The sequence below is a fragment of the Neopelma chrysocephalum genome, unplaced genomic scaffold (assembly GCF_003984885.1).
Source record: "Neopelma chrysocephalum unplaced genomic scaffold, ASM398488v2 Primary Assembly neopelma1_347, whole genome shotgun sequence".
Classification (NCBI taxonomy): domain Eukaryota; kingdom Metazoa; phylum Chordata; class Aves; order Passeriformes; family Pipridae; genus Neopelma; species Neopelma chrysocephalum.
The window spans coordinates 943,253-966,391 of record NW_020898011.1 but is presented as its reverse complement, the minus strand read 5'-3'; the positions used below and the strand labels follow the sequence as shown (position 1 = coordinate 966,391).

At 40.6% G+C, this 23,139-nt stretch overlaps 1 protein-coding gene across 3 annotated transcripts; it reads left to right on the top strand.

Annotated features, from left to right (window-relative positions):
- The first annotated feature begins 14 nt into the window (after positions 1 to 14).
- On the top strand, positions 15 to 23,044 carry EDRF1 (erythroid differentiation regulatory factor 1). 3 transcript variants are annotated; one of them, XM_027705745.1, is made up of 25 exons: positions 15 to 177; positions 1,500 to 1,708; positions 3,137 to 3,203; positions 4,392 to 4,517; positions 5,007 to 5,131; positions 5,469 to 5,628; positions 6,863 to 6,964; positions 7,249 to 7,370; positions 8,056 to 8,167; positions 8,534 to 8,681; positions 8,756 to 8,864; positions 9,174 to 9,285; positions 10,174 to 10,434; positions 11,810 to 11,881; positions 11,997 to 12,147; positions 14,280 to 14,468; positions 15,489 to 15,689; positions 15,989 to 16,207; positions 17,313 to 17,536; positions 17,939 to 18,097; positions 18,528 to 18,677; positions 18,910 to 19,063; positions 19,328 to 19,443; positions 20,056 to 20,219; positions 22,231 to 23,044. In XM_027705745.1, exons 1-25 carry the CDS (start codon positions 112 to 114, stop codon positions 22,400 to 22,402), a joined length of 3,690 nt encoding a protein of 1,229 aa, XP_027561546.1. In that variant the 5' UTR covers positions 15 to 111; the 3' UTR covers positions 22,403 to 23,044. The 3 variants fall into 3 exon arrangements, with proteins under 3 accessions (XP_027561546.1, XP_027561549.1, XP_027561547.1); XM_027705748.1 differs by lacking the exon at positions 6,863 to 6,964; XM_027705746.1 differs by lacking the exon at positions 6,863 to 6,964 and having other exon boundaries at positions 14,262 to 14,468.
- Positions 23,045 to 23,139: the final 95 nt, after the last annotated feature.

The following is a 23,139-nucleotide window of genomic DNA, read 5'->3' as shown; positions in this document are numbered from 1 at the left end:
CGGGGAGTCTCGCGAGAGGCGGCTGTTCCCGGCCGGCCGCCTCCGGGAAGCGCCTCAGCTCCCGCTCCCTGTTCTCCGTTCCCGGCTCCGTTCCCGCTCCAGCCCCGGGCGATGGAGGAGCCCTGCGGCGCGGGCGCCGCTGCCCCGCTCCGGGGGGACGCCGAGGAGCCCAAGCAGGTACGGGCGGTGGAGGGGGGGCCGTGAGGGAGCTGAGGGGGGGTTACGAGCCGTGGTTGCAAACACATCCCCTAGTGGTGCTCTAATTTAAGTGGTGGCTTTGATCCTCTTTCCAGTCTGGAATGCCGCTGTCAGGGCCGGAGTGCGGTAGGCAGCTCGCTAATTATGATTAAGCGCTAATTGCGAGCGGTGTTGCTGTTGTTGTGCCTGAGTGCATCGCATTTACGTAAGTGGTGTCCTGTGGAGCTGCTTTTCCCTTAACGTGTGTCACTCCAGAGCTTCTCACACGCGTGACAGCTCCGTGTTTTGGTGTATTTTAGCAAGAAACAGGCGGCCATGAGGGTTATTTATTTGTTATTACTTGAAGTGTTTAGCTTTAGCGTTGGTGTTAGTGAACACTTGGTGTTAGTCAACGCTTACTTTCTCAGACTTTAGTGGGAGTCATGTTTTAATTTTGGCCTTTCTGAGTGATTTCACGTTCCATGGGGAGCTGACCTTAAATGGCACTTCAGCCCCATAACTGTGCCCAGGTGGCCCAGAAGGCCAGTGGCACCTGGCTTGGATCAGCCATGGTGTGTCCAGCAGGACCAGGACCAGTGAATATTCCCCCTGTGCTGGGCACTGCTGAGGTCAAACCTCACATCCTGGGAGAAGTTTTGGGCCCCTCGTGTCAAGAAGGACATTGAGGGGCTGGAGTGTGTCCAGGGAAGGGTCTGGAGCAGCAGGAGCGGCTGAGGGAGCTGGGGGGGCTCAGCCTGGAGAAAAGGAGGCTCAGGGGGGACCTTCTGGCTCTGCAACTCCCTGACAGGAGGGGGGAGCTGGGAGGGGTTGGGCTCTGCTCCCAGGGAACAAGGGACAGGAGGAGGGGAAACGGCCTCAAGCTGGGCCAGGGGAGGCTCAGGTTGGACATGAGGAGGAATTTCTTCCTGGAAAGGGTGTTCAGGCATTGGAAGGGGCTGCCCAGGGAGGTAGTGAAGTGCCCATCCCTGGAGGTGTCTAAGGAAGGATTGGACGTGGCCCTCAGTGCTCTGGACTGGGGAACAAGGTGGGGATTGGGCATAAGTTGGACTTGGATGACCTTGGAGGTCTTTTCCAACCTTAATGATTCTGTGATAACTCATGAAGTCGAGCTTGTGTTTGACACAAGTGTTGGGATCAGGATAACTGAAATACTCGTGAGCACATGCAGGAGAAAGAGGTAAGTGAATACGGGACTGGGGTTTGGTCACTTACCATTAAAAATACCTGATTACAGAGCAAGCCCGCTAGTTTTAATTGCCAACATTTTATAAATAAAAGGCTAATTTCTCTTTGCAAACCAGGGGTCGGTGCTGTTCCTTGGAGGCAATGAAGTGAAGAGCAGTGCAGTGGTGAAATACTCCTCTGCCCCACCACAGGCAGCCTTTGCTCGGCTCCAGGAGAAAACAGACTTGAAGCTTCCTCCAGCCAACTGGTTACGTGAGAGTGCCAAGCTGGGGCCAGCAGGGACAACCATTCTGGGCAACAGCAAAAAAAGTAAACCCTTCTCAAGGTAATTATTTTTTTCCAGGCCTTTATGAAGAATTATAATAGTGAACTTAGAATCTGTGTCATCTAAAGGGTAAAGTACAGACTTTACCGTAGCAACAAGCTATTGCTTTGTCTTAACCATTCTCCCTCTACTTTTTCATCTTGAGTTCTTACCTTTATGCTCTAATCTTGTCTCCTTTGTAAATGATAAATGATGCTGGTAGTGCTGTGGATGATTATTTTGTTCAAGTGCACGTTGACACCTTGCCTGAGGCAGTCAAACTGATTTTATATTCTTCCCTGGTTGGCCAAAATTAAACTGCATTGGTTTGGTCAGCCAGTCTGCCTGTGATAACAGGTGAAAATGGAACAAATTTGCTTCCCCTTGGAAGCCAAGAGAATCTTGGCTCTTCTGGATCTTTACAAACTGGATCTTAACAACTAATGGCAAATGGAATTTCCTAGTTATATCAGGAGCGAACACAGGAGGTGAAATAAGGGGCAAACCCAAAAAGCAGTGTTACCTTTCAGTGTGAATGTTTGTTAAATAGTTGAATGACTTGAGTTCGGAATGTTTATAAACAGGAGGCTCAAATCCTGTGCTGAACAAGCAAATTCACACCAAGTCAACCAGTCAGTGAATTTAAACAGTTTGTGGAAGGTCTATGTTTAAATCCTCATAATCTCTTTTAGGAGCTGTACTTTTTTGAGCAGAATAACATGTATTTCAAGGCTCTATGATTTTTTTCCTGTTTATTTTAGATATTATGTTTATGTGTCAAATAGAGGCTGGCAGTTGAATCTCTCTCTAGTGTCAGAATTAAAAAGCTGATAGCACAAGTATAATTTTGGACACTTGCACATCGTGTATTTTTGGGGTTATAGTAATATCTGGTTTAATTTTAAAGAATGATCTGTACATTGAAATATTCTAACTTAAGTAGCTTGTAATTTAGAGAGGCCTTAATGAGGGTGGAAGAATATACAGGGATGTGTCTGTTACAACATGCAGGGCAGTTTTGAAAAACTTAAATAAGAGGTGAAATGAAATGACAGTTACTAAAATTAAAGTATTTAACAGGCTTAATACCTCAGAGAGAAACTCTTTGAAAACCTGTTCTTGTTTTTAGTGTTAAAGAAACAATTTCTTTGATTTCCCATAGCTGTCTTAACAAACACTTCAATTTTTTCTTGAATTCAACAAAACTTCAAGTATTTTAGAATGTCTTGAAATCAGATCTAAGCACTTTCAAAGACATCTTTGAAAAACTTGTAGAGTATGAAAATGAAATTGTTTAGTTCATTAATTTTAAGTCTCATTACACTTGGTGATGTTTAGCTGGACTATTTTTTTTTATGAAAAAACCTTTCAAAGATTTAATAAGACTGAAAACCAGGTCTCTAATGTCATGTTGCACCTGTGTTAACTTGTAATATTTTTTTGAAATAGCTTTGGGATGGCTTATGACTTCATTGACTCAGTTGGAAATGATGTAGATGTGGTGTCTGATTCAGAGGTATGTACAACTTTTTAAGTTCTGTCATTCAAACTCTTGTATTGCATAAACTTTATTTTAAGATACTGTCACAGCTTTCTGGCATCTTTGTGTCCTTTGAGGAAAATGAGAGATCCCCCAGTGAAACACAGATTCCCGAACTTTTGCCCTGCCATGTAAGGGAGTTGTGATCACTGCATAAGAGATGCAGAGAGAAAATCATATTTTCTGTGGGTTTCTACAAATAATCTTCAGCTAAAATATGCAGTTTATTGAATGCAGCACATCAGTCTTGCAAGCCAGTTGTCTTGAGTGTTTGAAATTAGTTATTCTGATGTAAATTATTACTGTGAAGATGATTTTTTTTTCTATTCATATCTAGAAGAGAGAACTGCCCTCCAACTTGCTGCTTCTTTCCTCTGATTTGTGTCACCTTTTTGGTGGTGGAAATACCTGTAGAATTCAGATGAGGCTGTTCAGAAGGAACATACACACTCATTTACTGTGTTTAGATTTGGCAGATTTGTATTCAGACTTAGATCTCTCTCCAGATTTCTCTGGACACCTGAAAAGTGTTGATATTCCTGTGGTGAAGATAAAGCTTTAAAATCCAAACCATCCACTTGCAATTTTTTGTAATGTTTTGTTGATAGCTGGTCATGATTATCAAAAGACAGAACATGTTTAAATCGTGTGTGTAGTGTTTACTGACTGCTTGGTCTCTCTCTCACTGTCATTTGTGTTCTCTGACCTCAACAAATGTATTTTCTTGAGGAATGGTTTAAAATCACTGGCACTGTAAGGTTTTATTTTCCTGACCGTGTGTGCTGGTTTTGGCTGAGGGAATTTTCTTCCTGGTGGCTGGTCTGGGATTGCTTTGGATTTGTGCTGAACACAGGGCTGATAATACAGAGATATTTTTGTTACTGCTGAAGCAGGGCTTACACAGAGCCAAGGCCTTTCCTGCTTCTACTGCCACACTAGGGAGGGGATGGGGGTGCCTGGAAAATTGTGAGGAATCATGGCCAGGACAAGTGACCCCAAATGACCAAAGGGAGCTGGGAGGAAGAACAATAAAGGGAGGATGTTTGGAGTGATGGTGTTTGTCTTCCCAAGTCGGCATCGATGGAGCCTTAGTTTCCTAAGAATTGTCTTACAGTGCAGCAGAATTACATTGAATATTGTCTCTTTTCACTTTTCTCCTGCCAGAACATTAAAAAGCTCCTGAAGATCCCTTACAGCAAGTCCCACGTGAGCATGGCCGTGCATCGCATCGGGAGGACCCTTCTCTTGGATGAGCTGGATATTCAGGAGCTCTTCATGAGATCCTCTCAGGTGAACCAGTTGGCTTTTGTTAAGTATGGCAGCAAAATGCATTATTTCAGAAATAGAGTAGACAGCAAGAAAATATGTATGGGAGTTCCTGAGGATCATATGTGAGTGCCAAAGGTGCTTTGTTCTGCAGCAATGAGTTTAGCCATGGACCACATCTGATGTCCTGTATTTAGGGTATTGTAGGACTAAAATTCCATGTCCCACTTTCCTGTAATTACTTCAGTATTGCTAAACTATTTGATTAATTTTTAATAAATATTTGTTACTGTGTCACCTCTTATGTTTCTGACTTTTCTAATGAAGTCAAATTTTCAGTAAGAACTTAACTTTTCTAGAAGATAAATTTTCAATAATGACCAATTCAGGACTTCAGCTGTGAAGTTATTTTCTGGATTTCTTTTCTTATTTTGGATGAGTATTTGCAAGTTTATAAGACACTTTGTTTACTTTGCTTTTTGATCTTAATTTCATATTTCTGATACTGCTTAGACAGGGGACTGGACGTGGCTGAAAGAGTTTTATCAAAGGCTGATTGATCAGAAGTGGCAAAGAAAAAAGAAGAGTAAAGAACATTGGTACCAGAAGGCTATACTTTCTAAATTTTTGTATTACAGGTAACCTTCTATCTGCATGAATTTTGAATTCTGCACCATTTACTTTTGCCTCATTTCTGAAGTAAATATTAAAATTCCATTATGGTCTGTCTTATTTACTGACTTAGCCTTACACAGAGGAAATTGAGGGATGAGATCAGGAAATAACATGTGAATGTTTTACCAGAAATTGAAGTGTTTTACTTTAAAATTGAAGTATTAAAGCATAAAATAAACAGCCTGACTTAATTAACTGCATATTAGCCAAGTCATTTGTTGAGAACAGTGCATCAAACATAACTTTAAAATGGATCTGTTTGCATATTGTCAGCTGAACTTTTCTATGTTTCCTTGTCAGCATTAATGGTGATGGAGCTGCTCAGCCTGTTCCTTCCACTTCCAAACAGCACCAGGAGGGTCCTGTTGCAGGTGAGAGTGATGAAGCAGGAAGGGCCTCCTGGCCAGCTCCTTTTGAAATGCCTTCTTCGTTATCTGAAGATCCAGGTGCCTCCAACCAGGTTGGTGTGTGGAATGTTTTATGTGGCACCTCAGTGTTTGTAGAGACACAGATGTTGAAATGCTGAAATGCTGAAAGAGCTGAACTAAGGCATGAGGAGAACTTGGCAGGAGGTGCAGTTTAGCTTATACCAGTGCTTCAGAGCTCCAAATTTCAGAAATTACTTTGTACTGTGGCTGTAATGTTAAATTGTTATTTATTCTAGCATTACTGAGAAACAAAGCATTTGGCTTGAAGGAGTCATCAATGACCTTATCTAAAAAGATGTTCAAAAGGTGTGTGTGTAAGCTTAAGGTTCTGGCCTTTCTTTTTAAATCTACCATTAAAATCAGTCTTTTGTGGCCTTTAATTTACTAGGGGAAGAGGAAAATTAACATCTATGAAAATGTTTGCAAAACAGTTGAGCAACATGTACAAATACTTACTATGAGATTACAGAAGAGAAAGGGAAGATATTTATAGTAATTATACAGCAAACTGATTATTATCAGGCCCTAAGTCAGGGTTTCCATCTGTGGCTAAACTTATTTATGAAAACTGTTAATTCCTGTGGGGTTTTGAGTAATACAAACCAGGAATTGATTAAATTTTGGAAAGGTTGAAAGATCTGTTGTATTCATTCTGCATTAATAGAATAATGGTGCTCTAGTTGTGCTTGCACAGTATTACCAACTCAGTGTCGTGGTCAGCCAGCTTAGGGAATTTCTAACCTTCATTATCCATAAAAATGTAACTGCATGTGTTGTGCTGTAGCAATATTCCAAAGTGGAGAAATATTTTAGTACTTAAAAGCTTCTAGAGAAAGGACTACTTCTCTCTTCCACCCTCTTAAGCAGCTATTGCCCAATCAGCAGACAGTTTATCATAAAGAAGCTGTGGAGCAGCACAGTGTGATTTTCTTTAATTTATAAATAAAACAGCAGGAGGGAGGTTTTGCTTCTGGAGACTGATAATCTGGTGCTGCCCCTGGGTTAATCAGGAGTTCCTAGAAACACTTTCTGATTTCTTTCCAGAGCCTCTGAGTGTATAAATCAAGTACAAAACTTTGGTGCTATCTATAGAAAAGAAGCATTCTAGTCACTGACTAGAGGCTTGTGGTGGTTTAATACATACTTATTTAAAGATGTTAGAGGTACAGGTTTTTCCCTTATGTGCTTTTGTTGTTCATATTCTCTTTGAATGGCCTAACTTGACCTCAGCAGCAGAATCACTCCTTATCCTTGTGCTTTCCACAGGGAAATGTGCCTCTTGAACCCTCATATATAGTGGGGCACGTGGCCTCAGCCCCCAAAGAACAAAACCTGACTCCTTTGTTCAATGACGGGGAAAACAGTCAGGTATGATATCTGTGAGATCTGAACCCCCAGTTTGAACATCACACACTTCAAATCTGGTCTAAATTGGAACCCAGAGAGAACCTCAGTCCCCTGTAGAAGTAGCTTTTTGTGGCATCTGCACCCCGAGTCTTTTCAGTTCCCGTGAATGCGTAGCCTAGTTCATCACGTGCTGTCTTTTAGTTGCTGCTTTGGCTTCTTGCTGTCTCATAATTCCACAGAGTGTCACAGAGACCAAGTCTGATGCCAGTGATTTATAGACCAAATCTTTTTTTCTCTTAATGAAGGGACTTAAAAATGACTTTGTCCGTAATATCTTGTGGACCTTTGAAGATATCCACATGTTGGTGGGATCAAACATGCCAATATTTGGAGGTGGGAGATACCCTGCTGTGAGCCTGCGTCTCAGGTGAGCTTGGAACTTCAGGAAATATATCTGATGGCCTTGACTGATTTGTTGCCTTGCTTCCTATTTATCTATCTGTGTTTTTTGCTGTTTTTCTAAAAGAGGGCAGTAATTTCTCCTACTGGAACTCTACATTTCAATAATTAAGTTGGGCATAAGTACTTAAAATATTATTAAACAGTAAAACAGAGGTATTCCAGTCACACTTCAATGTTGATCACTTGATTACCAGTCTTTCTGTTCTTGCCTCTACACAGGCAAAGAATGAGCAAAAACTTCAAACTCATTTGGTGTATTTGTCATCTTTTTAAGATACATCTAGGAATTAATAGCACCTTGCTCTGCAAGAAATTTTGGGATGTCTGGGAGATGATTTGTGCTATAATTAGTTGCAGCTAATACTGCTATTCCTTTAGAACTTGTTAAGTACTTATGTTTGTGATAATGTTACATCTGAAACTTGTTCAAGTTAAAAATTCCAAACTGCTGATGGAACGTGAGCATATTCCATTGGAGAGATCAGTAAATCTGTTTTGATCTAGCTCATTGTTAAAACACTTCACAAATAATTGTTTTAGTATCCATCCACTCTCAGGTAACTTAAATCTAAATCCCATTAGTAAACATCCCTAATGTATTCTGAGCAGTAAATAAATACTTAAATAACACTAGAAATATTTGGTTTCAGGGATAACAACAAGCCAATAAACGTGCTAACAGGAATTGACTATTGGTTGGATAACTTAATATGCAACGTCCCAGAGCTTGTGATGTGCTTTCATGTGAATGGAATTGTTCAGGTAAGTCTGGCCCTTTGCATTAGGGGGCAATAGAATAATCTGTTCTCTGGTTTTTGAAATGGCTTCAGTTGTAGCAGATCTCTCTCTACACTTCTGACAAAAAAAGATTACAAAAATCCTGTGCTGCAGAATGAGAAGCCTCTAGACAGCTTGCAGCAGTCATCTAAAAATAGTGTTCTTTTTTCCCCTCACTTTGATGCATGCAAAGTTCCTTCTTTCCCTGATATATGAGTGAAGGCAAAAATAAAAAATGCAACAGCAGAAATCATCTTTCATCTTAAAATAGAGACACTGATATATGAATTTTGGGGGTGTAGGTGGCAGAAAACCCTCCTAATATTGAGTTTTAACATACATTCTTTGCAGAAATATGAAATGATCAAGACTGAAGATATTCCCAATTTGGAAAACTCAAATTTTTCTACCAAAGTGATAAAAGATATTGCTCAAAATATCTTGTCTTTTCTGAAATCAAATTGCACCAAAGAAGGACATACTTATTGGTTGTTTAAAGGTAAGTAGGTTTAGATTAATTTGAAAAGATTTATGGTAAAGTCATATTGATTAATGAAAGATTTTATTTTGCAGCAAGTGGGAGTGATATAGTAAAGCTCTATGACCTCACCACACTCTGTGAAGAGACAGAAGACAAATACCAAAACCCTTTTACAATGCCAGTGGCAATTCTTCTGTACAAGTGAGTTTTTCATCATTTTTGTCCTAATACTTAGTTCTTGGTGCAGTTGTATTAAGAATACAGACCAAAAATCATGATCAAATGACAATCACACACATAAACTTGGTAAACTTCAGTCCTACTAAATCAAAACAGACTTTCTCCTTTTCATCATTCCCCCATGTAAACTTCCTTCCTGAGAAAGTCTTGTAGACCCATCCTAAAGTTTGGCACGTCTACATTGGCAGTAGAATTGTTTGAAGCTTCTTTTTCTTCTAAGCACAGAGAAATTATCCAGAGATTTTACTGTTTTGTTCCACTTTCTTTTAGAGTTGCTTGCAATATGATGCTGAAGAAAAACCAGAACAAGAAACACTATGGCACTATCAGAACATTGCTCCTGAATTGTCTGAAGTTATTGGACAATGGCAGACACCCTCAAGTAAGAATTCTGTGTTTTCTTGTACTTTTGTGTAAATAAAATGCACCTGGGAATATTGTGTGTGCTACTTCCTCCTCCCAAGGGAGAGAATTTAAATTTATTTATAATCTTAAAAATTGATTTTGTGTATAAAGAATTCCCACGCTATTTTTTTTAATTAGTTGCCTTTAGTGACCCTCATTGCTGCATGAGTCTTCTGTCTTTCTCTGAAAAGGAACTTTACATTTGCTCTTTTACTCTTGTTCCCAAAGAGCCTTTTGGGAGCAGATCTAGGATAGACAGTGTAAAATGTGAATATAAGAACATTTTTGCTCTGAAAGTGGCTGAAAATCAGGACAGGTCAACCAGAGAGGTTATAGTCTCCATCCCAACTGGACAACCTGCTTGGAGCAAGTGGGTTGAGTTAGACAGTCCAGAAATGATTTAGATTTGAGCTGTTTTCAACTGAAAATTAATCCCAAAAATGTGATGTGAAAAACCTGAATTGTATTTAAAATTGATTAGTTAATATGTGCTACACCTTCTCTTGTAAACTATTAAGAATTTTGTAGATTCCATTTAAAGCTGCGAAAAGTTCTCAAAATCCCAGTAGAATCTTCAATTTTTTTTTGCTTGCATAAGATCCTTGTGCTGTCTCCTGTTATCTACAAGCTCTTAGAACAGGTGGTACTCATTCTTTACCAGTTGATTTTTTTATTCTCTTCCAAACTTGATTAGGCTTGGATCCTTTTCCCTCCCAGGGAACTTGATCAGGCTCTATTTACAGCTTATTAAACACCTGTTTGCATGTGCTCTGTCCTCCTTATTCTAAGATAATTTATATTCTTCTTGTCTCTAGAAGAAAAGTATACCTTGAAAATGACTTATTTTTTTCTCTTCTTTAAAAAGATTATTGCTTCAGCAAACTACATGTTATCAGAACTTTTTCAGTTGGATGAACCTAAAAAAGAAGACAGTACAGACTTCCCTATAAATGGAAATTCTGATGAGAGTTACAGCGAGGAAGAGGAAGAAATGCCAGACAGTGATGAAAATGGTTCCTACAGTAACAGTTCTGACCCCCCAGATGACAATAAAGCAGTGGCAATAATCAAATCTGTTGGAGAGTTGTCAGTGCCAGAAAAGTACAAGTCTGTGCATCGAATACGTGTGAGTGACACTGGGGGGGTTTTAGGGGTTTTCTGCGAAGATTCAGTTCCTGTACAAAGTTGGGCAGTGAAATTCAGTTACCTGATAGTTTTGTCTTCAGGGTGACTGAAGGGATGAAAAGAAACTTTTCATGAGCTGCTCATAAAATTTGAGGTGTTTGAATTTTACAGTTTAATGCAGATTTTTCCCTACCATCTTCCCTATGTTCTTTAGGGCAAAATATTGCATATTCCTGTCTTGGCAGTAGAGAAAGAATTGTCACCCTTGGCCATGTTTGAGATGACCAGGAGTTTGTGTGGATACCTTGTGTATCTTAGTAATTTTTTCTGGACCCACATTTAATGTTTGATCTTTTCTCCAGGAGCATCAGCTACTTCATTTTCAAAGAGTTAGTCCTTGAATTCCCTCTTTTATTTGTCTTTCCAAGGTAACTGGTCAGAAGACAGCAATTTTGATTTCCTTGGAATTTTGGTTATAGTTAATTTTAAAATAGAGCTGGCACTTTCCTCTGCACATGTATACACATGGTGTCTAAGGCAACAGCTGGATGCATATCCAAAGTATTCCTGAAACTTCCTTGGGATATATGTGCTTCATAAACCAATAATCAGAATTGAAGCACTGCTGCCTTTATTGCACTTCCTGGACATTATTGTAACAAAATAGAGGAACACAAGGATCTGGGAAGATCAGTGAATAAACTGTTCATAACATTTTACTTCTGATGTTTTACTTGCCTTCTCTAGGTAGGGATGTGATTATGAAATTGCTCTAAATGGTCAAAAGTGAAACCTTCTTTCCAGCATCTGTACTGAGGAGCAAAGATGATGATTTCCTAAAAATATTTGTAACTGCTATTGCTGTCTTAATTATGAACACTCCAAGGTCCATCAGTTGAAAACATGACAATTTGTGCAGGTGCAGAAACATTTGAGTTTCCCTTTCTACTGTACCCCAGAAGAAAACAAAAATACGAACTTCCCCAAAAAACTCCAGAGCATTGAGTTGTTCAAAGGTGACAAAAGTGCAACTTTGTGTAGGCTGAATAAATGATTTCTGTGTGGTATTGAACCTGCTTATCTTCAAGGGTCTGCAGTGCAGACCCTCTGTGGATGCTTTTGTAACGATGTTATGGAATAGAGTCATCCCTACTTTTCACTGTCCTTGGAATTACCAGGAGGGACCAGGGGGCCCAAGTACATGAACTGCTCACCGAGCAAAGGAGAGAAATACTGTGACGCTTCTTAGCACAGAGTTCAGGTGTCCCATTAATGCTTTTTCTTATGCTGCCTCTCATTTGCATCTTCTGGCCAGTCATTTTCATGTTTCCCATGGTGAACACTCATTCTCTTCCTTCCCTGCTGCTCCCCTGAAGCCCAGCTGTGCGTTCCCAGTCTGCCACGGCACCGAGGAGCGCTGCCGGCTCGTGCTCAACCACGTCCTGGAGGTGAGTTCACTGCCAGCTTCCCAGTGGTCCCTCACCCACCACTCAACTCTTGATCTGCTCCGTGTTTGCTAAATATTGCTCTCAAGGTGAATGAAACTATTTCTTCCCTTTGCAGGGCTTGAAGTCTGTCGACAGCAGTGTTAAAAAGGAGGGCGACCTTCCAGCAGCCGACCCCAGCACTCCAATCCCCTTGAAATATGAAGATGAATCCACCAGTGGTGGTCCTGAGTGTCTGGAAAAGCAGATGGCCTTATTTTTAGACAAAAGTAAGTTGTATTGTTGTGCAAATAAGACCTTTCCAGTGCCAACACAAACTGCTGCTGCTTTATTTTGATTGTCAAAGCAGTGTGCTTAAGTCACTAATTACACGACTGCCTAAGGAAAAGCAAACACCTAAAATTGGAGAACAGTCTGTTCCTCTTTAAATATGAAAAGAGAAGCTCATTTGGGATATTTTGCATATCAAAGAAACTTTTATGAGTAAACACATAATTTTACTGGACCCTATTAAGATGTGGCTTTCAGATGACTTCCATAAGGGCTTGGTATTTTGGGCTTTGGTATGTGGAGCACCTTAAGTTCTGTGGGTTGTTTTTAAAATAGTCTTAATTTCTTTGTGTGTGTGACTTGGATGTTTTCTGGAAGAACTTCTGCCTTCTGGCAGGATTTGCTCCTACATTATGCTTGCTGCTGAATTGCATATAAAATCTTAACTAGGATTTTGTTTTCTTTCTTTTACCTCTACAGTTGTGAAAGGAAATAGCAAATAAAAGATGTTTTTCTTAAATACCCAAACTCCAGAAGTTTCAGACTATAGTCTATTTTATTTTTCTCTGGAGTGACATAAAAGGTTCTAGGAAAGACTTTTCTTCTGAAAGTAGTAGAGTTCTCTGCAGGCCAAGGAGCCCTGTAAGCATAGCTCAGAAATAAATTTGTCTTGTCTGTTTTTACAATTCTTTATTCTTTCCTTTCTCCCCCCTTTCTCCCTTTGAAAATCTCTAAATAATAAGCCAGTTCAGTTTTGAGATATGACTTTCAGTGTCCTCGTGCTTCTCTTCCAATTTTTTAATTGTCTCTGGGATGACAATGACCTGGAGACATACACACATTTTCTTAGTTATTATCAGATGCATGACCACAGAATTTAAGGCCTCTATCAGAAAGTTATGGTTTTGTACCAAGATTTCCTGAGAAGCTTTACCGAGGTCAGCTCAGCAAGAGCAGTGTGCTGATGGCAGCTCTCCTGCAGCCAGGCTCTGTCTTCTGCCTTCACAGCTTGGAACTGATGACACCCTGCAGCTCCCTGCCAGCTGGCAGGGACAGTGCCCACATATTCACTGGTTCAGTTTAGAAACAAGTGCTTCCTGGGGGATGTGGGAGGCAAATATTGCGCAAAAAAATACTTAAATTGATTCCTGGATCTGTGCTCGAGTTCATCCCTGAAGTAGCAGCACTGCTACTTGTTGACTTTTGCTTTTCCAGTACATGGGTTTGTTTTCTGTGATGCCAGTTATGTAGTTTCTCTGCCACATGTATATATTTACATACATACAGAAAGGATAAGGGCTCTCAATTCTGGAGTTTCTAATTTGAACTGTTTCAGAATAGTGTATGTATATAGTATATGTGCAGTGTGTGTGTTTGAGGTGTCACTGTGTTAGATTTATTTTTGTCATAATAGTGCTTAAAATTTTACTTACTGTATTTACTTCTCATATATTATTATAAGATAGTGGGCTTACAAGTCAGGCTTTGTAGGTCCACCTGCAAGCAAGAGACTCATTTCTGTGTGCAGATATTGTCAGGGCAAAATTCTGGCCTTAAATCAGTGGCCTGTTCTTTCTGGTTCCATAACTGCTGCAGCATCAAAGAAAAACATCATAATCTTACACAGAGGATATCTTGAAACGAGTATGAGAAAGTCATTGGTTTTTCTTGTGGGAAAGATCAGGTTATGCAGTTCCTTCTGTGCTGGAGGCTAAACCCACAAATGGAGGCTTTGTCACCAAGACTGAAACAGAACATTTATCTTAAGGATTTGCTGGATAACATAACAAATTCTGCCTGTGGCTTTCTTGTTCTGTTCTTCTGCTACCTAAGGGAATAGTCTTGGCCTCTGCACCCATGTTTCACAAGCTGTTGGAAGGCAGAGGTGAGCTGCCCTGTCACTGTCTCACTGTGTTCCAGCATCCTGATAGCAGGAGGAGTTTGTGGAAGAGTGCCAAGCACTGGGTCCATTTTGCAGATGATAAATGTAGTGGCAGACAGGCTGCCATAACTCTGCTTGTGCAGGGCTGTAATAAGGCAATTTCCATTCTGCCTGAGCTGATGAAGTTGTGTCCAGTGTCTGGCATGTGTTACAGAGAGATTTACTGATGAGGTTCTGTTCCTGTTGCAGTGGGCTCGTTTCAGAAGGGTAAGCATTCCAGTCAGTCAGGAATGATTCCTGGATCGTGGCAGTACAAAATGAAACTCCAGCTCATTCTGAAATCATCAAAAGCTTATTATGTCCTGTCTGATGCTGCCATGATTCTGCAGAAATATGGGAGAGCACTCCGGTACATCAAGCTGGCTTTGCAGTGCCATGGTAAGTTGTTAGAAGGGATTTGTCTCCTGTGCCACTGCCTGTAGACACCTCTCAGAATGTCATATATTGCTGTGCATGATTTATCCCACTGGTGTGCAGTGACAGGTCTGACAACCTTGTGTTTAGTTAAACTAAGTGTCTGGCTCATTATTCAGGACAGAAGTCTGTAGTGAGGATAACTTTAGTCACTGATTGATAGAAAGATGCTTCCATTTTGACAGGCTGGGAAACTTGAGTGTGGATTTGGAACTTCAGAGCGTTTGAGTTTGGGGGATTCAGCCCTGGTGCCAAGGCCAAGACAGTGTTCTGTGCTCTAAGTGCTATCCCTGCAAGCTGGTGTGTTTTCCCTGGAAATGCCTGGTGGTTCCCATGTCATTTAAATACATTCTTGACTCTGAGAAATACCAGACTTGTTCATCAGCAGAATTGGATGCTCCTCTAAAATGAAATACATCTTCAAGTATTACTTGAATTTTGAGGAAAAGGAAAGCAGTTAAATCAGACTGTTCAGGCTAATAGTGCCATAATGAGAGTAGTTAATTAGGAAATGCCAGTAGTGCTATAGTGCTGCTATTTGGCTTCCATTTTTGTAGGGCTTGGGCAGGAGGAACCTTATAAAGCAAAGCCACTGGATCTTAGCACAAAGCATCAAAATGCTTATCAATAACAGAGCACTCTCCAGCTTTCAGTCTCTTAAAGACTTGAGAATCAACTTTTAGCTCTGCCTTTTGGAAAGTAACTTTTCAAGCTGTATCTCATTTGAGTTAATCTGTAGAAAGTCAGTTTTCCTTTAGTCAGATCTGAGATTGGCATTTGTAATTACCAGAGTGCTCTTGTTAAACCATCAGCAACTATGAGTTCAAAATAGGTTAGTTCTGAGAAGAACCTGTGTTGTCACACTTAGTCTCTGTGTGCAGACAGGTCACATAAAACCCATTTATACTGTCAGTCTGTGTCAAGCCTTGGGATATGTAATTTTTTCTTCCCTCCTCCCTCATTCCTGGATTTTTTTCCTAACAGATACCTACTGCTGTCTCTGTGGCAGCATGCTTCCAGAGGTGTTGATGTTCCTGTGCCAGTGTTTAACCCTTTGTGGAGACATCCAGCTAATGCTGGCTCAGAATGCAAACAACAGAGCAGCTTATCTTGAAGAATATAATTACCAGACTAAAGAAGATCAGGAGATCTTGCACAGTCTTCACAGAGAATCCAGGTGCCAAGGTATGAACCTGACACAACTGCCAGAATTTGGATATGTGACAAACATAAGTAATTTTGTTGTGTTTGTTCAAAACCATGCACTAGGAGCATTTCTGGCAGAGGTTTTATTGCACTTCACTTCTGTTTTCTTCAGAGAAAGCTTTTCAAGCCTGTCATACTTGTCTAGATATTGGATGACAAGCCTGAAGCTCTAAAATTACTAGAGACAGTAATTATTTTAAGTAATAAGTAAAATTTACCAGATTTAAGTATGTTGGGAAATACTGTTTGACATGCAGGCTTTGCATTTTGTTTTCTAGTGTTTGCCTGGGCTACGGATTTGTCCACAGACTTGGAATACCAGCTTTCTGTCAGCTGCAAATGCTATGAAGCAGCTTATGAAATCTTACTGTTCAGTAATTTAAAAAAGGAAAACCCAGAGCAGCACATCCAGGTGCTAAAGAGGATGGGCAATATCAGGAATGAGATTGGAGTGTTCTACATGAACCAGGCTGCTGCAGTGCAGACAGAGAGAGTGGGCAAGTGTCCTTTTTTCCATTTCTGACTATTTCATGGAGCTACAGCAGTGATCAAGTTCACAAATAATATGAAAAACCTCATCTATTTCTGATTGTAAAGATGACATTTAAATAACTTAGTAGTTTTTTAATATCCATTCCAATTATTTGTCTACAATAGATTACTGAGACTTGTACACTGTACTTAACTGAGCCTAAACTGAGTAAGGAAATAGACAGCTTTGGAGAAATTCTTTTAAAAAAAATTCCTAGAATGCCCTCAAAAATGCATGAGGGAAACTTTAAACTCTGCTGTGAAAGGGAGGGCATGTCGCCTTCTTGATATGTTTGGTTTAGCCCAGCATGAACAAGCAGAAGTTTAAATTAAACATAAGAATAACTTTACTAAAGTCAGCCTGTGAACTTTATGGTAAGCTTTCCTCCTGGTTTATTTTTTGGTGGGCTTTTTTGAGGAAATGCAGTTGCATAAGCTGCTTTGTAGGGTCAGATGTTCAGCAGGGTTTTGTTTTTGAATGCAAACCCAGAAATATCTTGTCCACAAGTAAGAGTTGTATAAACTAGAACAAATTAGGTGCTGGTGGTTCAGTGTAAACAGCTGAAGTTTCCCAAATACCAGCTGTTTCCTGTGAGCTTTGTCCAAGTAGTATTTGAAGGATTTGGGGTTGGACTTTCAATCTTGTAATTTGTCATCATCTCTGGGTCTTTGCAGAACTGTTATTTAGTGAAAGTCAAAGCTTAAAATACTGAATTTTACTTGTGTGTAAAAGTCACATTTTATTTGTTTCATGCTTTAAGTTTTAAGTAACTCCAATACCCTGAATGTTACTGCAAAAACAAAATCTGCTTTATCCTGTTGATTTTCTGGTGTTTTGTGTGTAATGTTATTGGGGTTCTTTTGGAAGTACAGTATGTGTCATCGTGCACTTCAGGTATTAAACCCTCAAACATATGGAAATCTTAGGAATATTTTCCATTAATTGGGTCTTCAGAATTGTTTCCCACCCTTAAATTCTAAAAGGTCATTTTTGAGAAAGAGAACATGATGGAAATGTTTGTTCAGTTATCTTTCAAGAATGAGTCTCTAAGCCTTGTGCCTTCTCCCCAGTGAGTAAAAACGTCTCAACGACGGAGCAGCAGCTCTGGAAGAAAAGCTTCTCTTGCTTTGAAGAAGGAATTCAGAATTTTGAGTCCATTGATGATGCCACCAATGCTGCCCTGCTGCTGTGCAACACAGGAAGGCTGATGAGGATCTGTGCCCAGGCCCACTGTGCAGCTGAAGGGGACTTCAAAAGGGAGTTCTCCCCAGAAGAGGCCCTTTATTACAATAAGGTAACATCACCCTGGTTTTAGCATGGCCCAGACCCTAATATGTCTTTTACTTGCAATACCTTGGTAAACATGTAAATCTGGATGAAATACCTATCCTGCTTTCATACTATCCCAATCCTTGCTGTGCAGGCTTCAGTATTGTTGCTGAGGTTTGATTTCAGTGCTCTGGGGCTGTGACATTCAGATGTTTAATGTACTGTAGTGCCACACACAAGAGAGAGAGAGAGACAGAGAATTGCACAATCAGGATTAAAATTATTACCAAATGGGTGTAAAGAAAATACTGAAGAAGGCCCAGATAGGTATTTTGAGAATCCTTTGACGATGAGTAAAGGGAAATTAATTCTGGTTGTTAGAAATACAGGCAGTAACTCCGTATGTGCATGGTTTTGTCACCTGTAGGCTATTGACTACTATCTGAAGGCATTAAGGTCACTGGGTAAGAGAGATGTGCATCCAGCTGTTTGGGATTCCGTGAACTGGGAGCTCTCCACCACATACTTCACTATGGCAACTCTGCAGCAGGATTATGCTCCATTATCAAGGAAGGCTCAGGAACAGGTAACAGAGAGCATTCATCACATTTGGGAAAAATGTATAATTGTCTTCCTGAAAAACTGAACAGGGAGCAAAACTGGTAGTGGAATTGTGGAATTATAGAATGGTTTGGGTTGGAAGGGATCTTAAAGCTCATCTTGTTCCAGTCTCCTGCCACAGGCAGGGACACCTTCCACTAGCCCAGGTTGCTCCAAGCCCCATCCAACCTGGCCTTGGACACTTCCAGGGATGGGGCAGCCACAGCTTCTCTGGGCAACCTGTGCCATGGCCTCCTCACCCTCACAGGGAATGATTTCTTTTCAATATCTCATCTAAATCTATCCTCCTTCAGCTTAAGGCTTTTCCCCCTTGTTCTATCACTACATGACCTGATGAAAAGTCCCTCTCCCAGTTTTGTTTTTAAATTTGGGCTTTTTATTTATTTACTTTGTAGATAGAGAAGGAAGTGAGTGAAGCCATGATGAAGTCCTTGAAGTACTGTGATGTTGATACAGTGTCTGAACGACAGCCCCTGTGCCAGTACAGGGCTGCCACCATCCACCACAGGCTGGCTTCCATGTACCACAGCTGCCTGAGGAACCAGGTATTGGTACACACTGGGTTGGTTTTCTGCATCAGTTCCATGCTTAACATGTCCAGTGTGTGTGGAGGTTGATATTTATCCTTCTACCTGTAGCTGGGATATATTTATTTGAATCATTTAACTAAAGAAATGTGGTATTTCACAACAGTTTGCAAATACAGCTTTTCAGTGGCTGCATCATGAACTGGGATTCACTGTTTGGGATTCACTCTGTGCCCTACTCTGAGTGCAGGTTGGAGATGAACACCTGAGGAAGCAGCACCGGGTCCTTGCTGATCTTCACTACAGCAAAGCAGTGAGACTGTTCCAGCTCTTGAAGGATGCACCCTGTGAGTTCCTGCGTGTGCAGCTGGAAAGAGTGGCCTTTGCAGAGTTCCAGATGACCAGTAAGTGTAGCTCTGCCTTACAACAGCTTTCCAAACTCCCACTGCCTACTTGGTTTCATTTTTAAATACCTACATTGTGTATGAGTGCAGGGGTAATCTGCTGCTCAGAATAGAATTTTCCTCAAGAGAGGAAACAAGGCATTTCTATCTTGCTGGTTTTCAGCTGTCTAGGGCAGTATGTGCTTTTCTCCTGAACTCTTGAAGATGGAAGAAAAGTACAGTCTGTAACATAAGCTATTTGTCCTTCATTTTTACTTTTTTTAGGTCAGAACAGCAGTGCTGGGAAATTAAAGACTTTGTTTGGGGCCCTGGATATAATGACCAAAACTAAGGGTGCTTTCCAGCTCATCAGGAAGGAGCTTGTGGCAGAAAGTGAACAGGTAAAGGAACCTCACGTGGTGTGATACCTGCTCCCTTCTGGCTCTTGCATTCACAAAAAACTGGTCAATTGGTAGTTAAAATATTCCTGGGTTACTTCTCCATAGAGCTGGTTGCTCAAATAGTGTGGACAGAGTTAGAATCTATTGCAGTTCTCTCCTAGCCTGGAAGTGGATAAAAACATTCTTCTAGAACATGATCCAGAAATGGATTAAAACTGACTGACTGTTAATGGGGTTCTGTGCAACTCTTATTATCCTCTAAAGGGCCCATGATATCCCTTGAAAGTCTTACCTAAGAACTTCTGAATGTATGTCCAATAAAAAAGGGAGTTCTTTCTCTACAGTGTATTTAATATTTCATTATTAAAATGTGGAGGGCTGTCTGTAGCCAGTGTGAATAGGTTCCCGATGCCTCAATCAATAATTACTTGCAGTAATTGCTGATGTGTGTTTATCCCTTCCTGGCAATTCTGGGCAAAACATGGAGTATTTAAGTCCCTATTTTCCACATTTTACCACTCAGCTCACCTGCAGGTGGGGTTTTCTGACTCATACCTGTCTCTAAATGGTGGAGTTCAGTGAAATGGTTTTTGGTTGTTTCTCTCCCTATAGATCAGCAAGGACAAAAGTCCTGCTGAGGGTGTGTCACCAAGTGATTCCTCTGTGGGCCTGAACAAAGAAGAAGTCTTGAAACTGCTCAGTATCTTTGAGTCCAGAATGTCCTTCCTTCTCCTCCAGTCCATCAAATTGTTAACTTCAACCAAAAAGAAGATTGGGTAAGTTGAACCTTGGCACATGTGTGTCAGTGTGATTGTCATCCACAAATCCCTACAAACAGTGTACTCTTAACGTTTAAGGAAGTGTAATATTTATTCTTTTATGGAGATGACCTTTCTGCATGGAGAAGGAGATGAGATGTGCCTTGATTATCTAAATATTGAATGTTTTCTGTGGGTTTGTGTGTAATTGAGGGAATGGCCAGGAAATATCTTTACCGAGTGTGTCTAGGAAGCTTTTTCTCTCCTCTTTCCTCATATCAGTCCAGGAGTGAGGACAAAAAAGTCAGACTTGAATGGCTGTATTCAAATAGGACAATACTAACTTGTACATGTGGTCTGAAATGCACAAAACAGGTATCACAGAACATGGTAAAGCATCAGTGATTCATATCTAACTTACCCTTTAGACGATATAAATCCTCTCCTAGGGATAAATTCACAGACAAAGCAGTTTAACTGATGTGATTTTGCTGGCACACTTCTCGTCTTTTGTTTTAATCAAACTTTGTCCAGGGAATGAGGTGCAGTATGTGGTGTCCTTCATCCTGAGACTGGGCTTCGTGTGGGACAGAGCACCTGCTGTGTGCTGCTGATCTCTGGATACATCTTGATGATAAAATGTCAGTGTAGTTTGGGAAGCAGAATACTTGAGAAGAAATGTGGGCACATCAGTCATGCTGGAAATAAAGAGGGAGCAGGAGCTGTCTCTAGTGTTATATAAAAGTTAAGTTATGAAAAAGGGGCATTAGTTTTAGGGGATTCTTTTAGGCTTGGAAGTTCATAGTTTCTGGAATTGAAGTGCTGCTGATGCAAGAGGTGTTTTGCTAAAAGTAAACTGTGAAATGAATTAATTCTGCTGCTAGTGGGAGAGTGGTGAACAGAAAACATGAGGGGAACACAGCCTGTGTGTGTTCTTAGCTGTGGTTAAGGCAGTATCAGGTGCTTTCACCTCCTAAAAAAGCTCCCACAAGGTGGCAATCTGAATATGTGAAACACAGAGGATTGAAGGGTAATTTGTACATCACTCAGCAGATGTCCCAGCTCACTGAGTACATGGGTTTAGTTCTCTGGTCTCATAACATGGGTTAAGTGTGGTAAAACAGACACCTCATTCTTTGGTTTGTAGGGTTTTTCCTCCCATATTTACTTTGTTGTCATTGTCTCTTGAGTGGGGTTTTGTCCTGAAGGTTCCACACAGGGAACATGTTTGAATGCTGTTAAAATGTGTTCAACTTCTTGAAACTTTGAGGCCAAGCTTAAAGCTACCTTTCATTTAACCTTTCTCATGCCTTCTGTACATCCTGTGTGCTTTTCCTCCCTTCTGCTTTGCAGAAAGTAAGGTCTGTTTTATGCCTTAATAATGGGCTGAAAAGGGAGCAAATTGGAGCTCACAGGTGCTGCTTTGGGGTCTCAAGTGCAGGGGACAGGAGAACACGTGGGAAAATTAATGTTTGATAGCAAAACTTGCAGACTGGCAGTGAAACTGGATGAAACCAGTTTTATCCTCTCAAAGTGAAATGCATGAGCAGAACAGAACTTGGCTGTGCAAATCAGAGGGGAAAAGTAATTGAAAGTAATACTTTGTTCTGGGAATTCTTGTAACTTATCCCAGGAATACTTTGCATTTCAGTGGCTTTTTATTGACTACCTGCTCTGTATAATAAATGAACCTGTCTGATTTCTGCCAAGTGGGTGAGGAATTTAATTTGCTTCAACGTTTCTCGGTCATTCCTGCAGTTCTTGCAATTAACCTGACTCCTGCCTGGACATTTTATTTATATTTATTTATATTTTATGCTCTTTCCTGCAGTATAAAGAGCGGGCTCTGAGTGGATTTCTGTGAAACAGCAGGAAATGGGGGGCTGAGGAAACAGGAGATTCCACAACCCCAGCCATGTGGTTCCACAGGGATACTCATCAATATTGTTATTTAATAACGGTCTTGATAATTTGCAGAATAAAATCTCATGGCCAGGGGAATAACTTGTATTATTTCCTTTCTTTGTAGGGGCATTAATGAAGAAGAAGTGGTTCTGAAGACAAACAAGCAGGTTTATTCCCTGCTCCTGCGGGCGACTGCCAACAAGGGCCTGACCCTGCTGGAACGCACGGATCTCATCCTGAATTTACTGGAGCAGCTGGCTCCAAATTCTGAGGGCAGCAACAGGGGGATCCAGTGACTGCAACCCTGCAGAGCAGCAGAACCAGTGCCTTGCTGCATGGGATCACTGGGCTGTGTTCCCATGGGATATCTGTATTTATTGTGGTGATGTTATCACCACGTTGTTACATTGGACATCTGGGAAAGCACAGATTCCTTTTTATCCCAACAAAACTCGTTCAGCTCCCGGCGTTTCTTTGTTTGAAATGCCAAGTTGGAGTTGTGGATATAAATGTAACTGTTCTTCACCATGGAGAAATTAATAATTTTGCTCTTACAGGAATGGGCTTTGCAGTGATATCCATGTTTGGCATAAAAATGTAACCTCACAGCTGCTCTAATTTGGTATTTAATGAAATATATTTTGTAAGCAAGGCTGCATTGGAACAGTTTAACTGCTGATGTCAGCCCAGGGAAATTTCTGTGGAATATGTGGATGCACTACTTTATTCCAGTGAGGATCCTGCACAAAAACGTTGTGCCTTTCGAGCTTTGATGTGACTCTTGCAAATTTATGGGCCATCTCTGGGATTTTGTTTTGGAAAGTGAATGGTTTCAGCCGTGTTGGAGTTGATCAAGAATAGTATTATCTTTTTCAGACTTGAAACTGTGAATAAATGAGAGGATATTTTTCAATAAAAATTTATTTATTAAATATAAACTCACAAGTCTGTCTTTTCTTGGTTATGACCCTCATCAGAGTAGCAAATGAAAAGAGAATTAAAACTACTCGAAAGGCAGAAAAAATCTGTGTGG

Excerpts from the sequence above, each read along its gene's own strand:
- EDRF1 (XM_027705745.1), top strand. The coding sequence starts at position 112 with ATGGAGGAGCCCTGCGGCGCGGGCGCCGCTGCCCCGCTCCGGGGGGAC. Across the intron at positions 4,518-5,006 it reads TCTTCATGAGATCCTCTCAG|ACAGGGGACTGGACGTGGCT; the intron begins GTGAACCAGTTG and ends GATACTGCTTAG. Across the intron at positions 17,537-17,938 it reads AGGCCCTTTATTACAATAAG|GCTATTGACTACTATCTGAA; the intron begins GTAACATCACCC and ends TGTCACCTGTAG.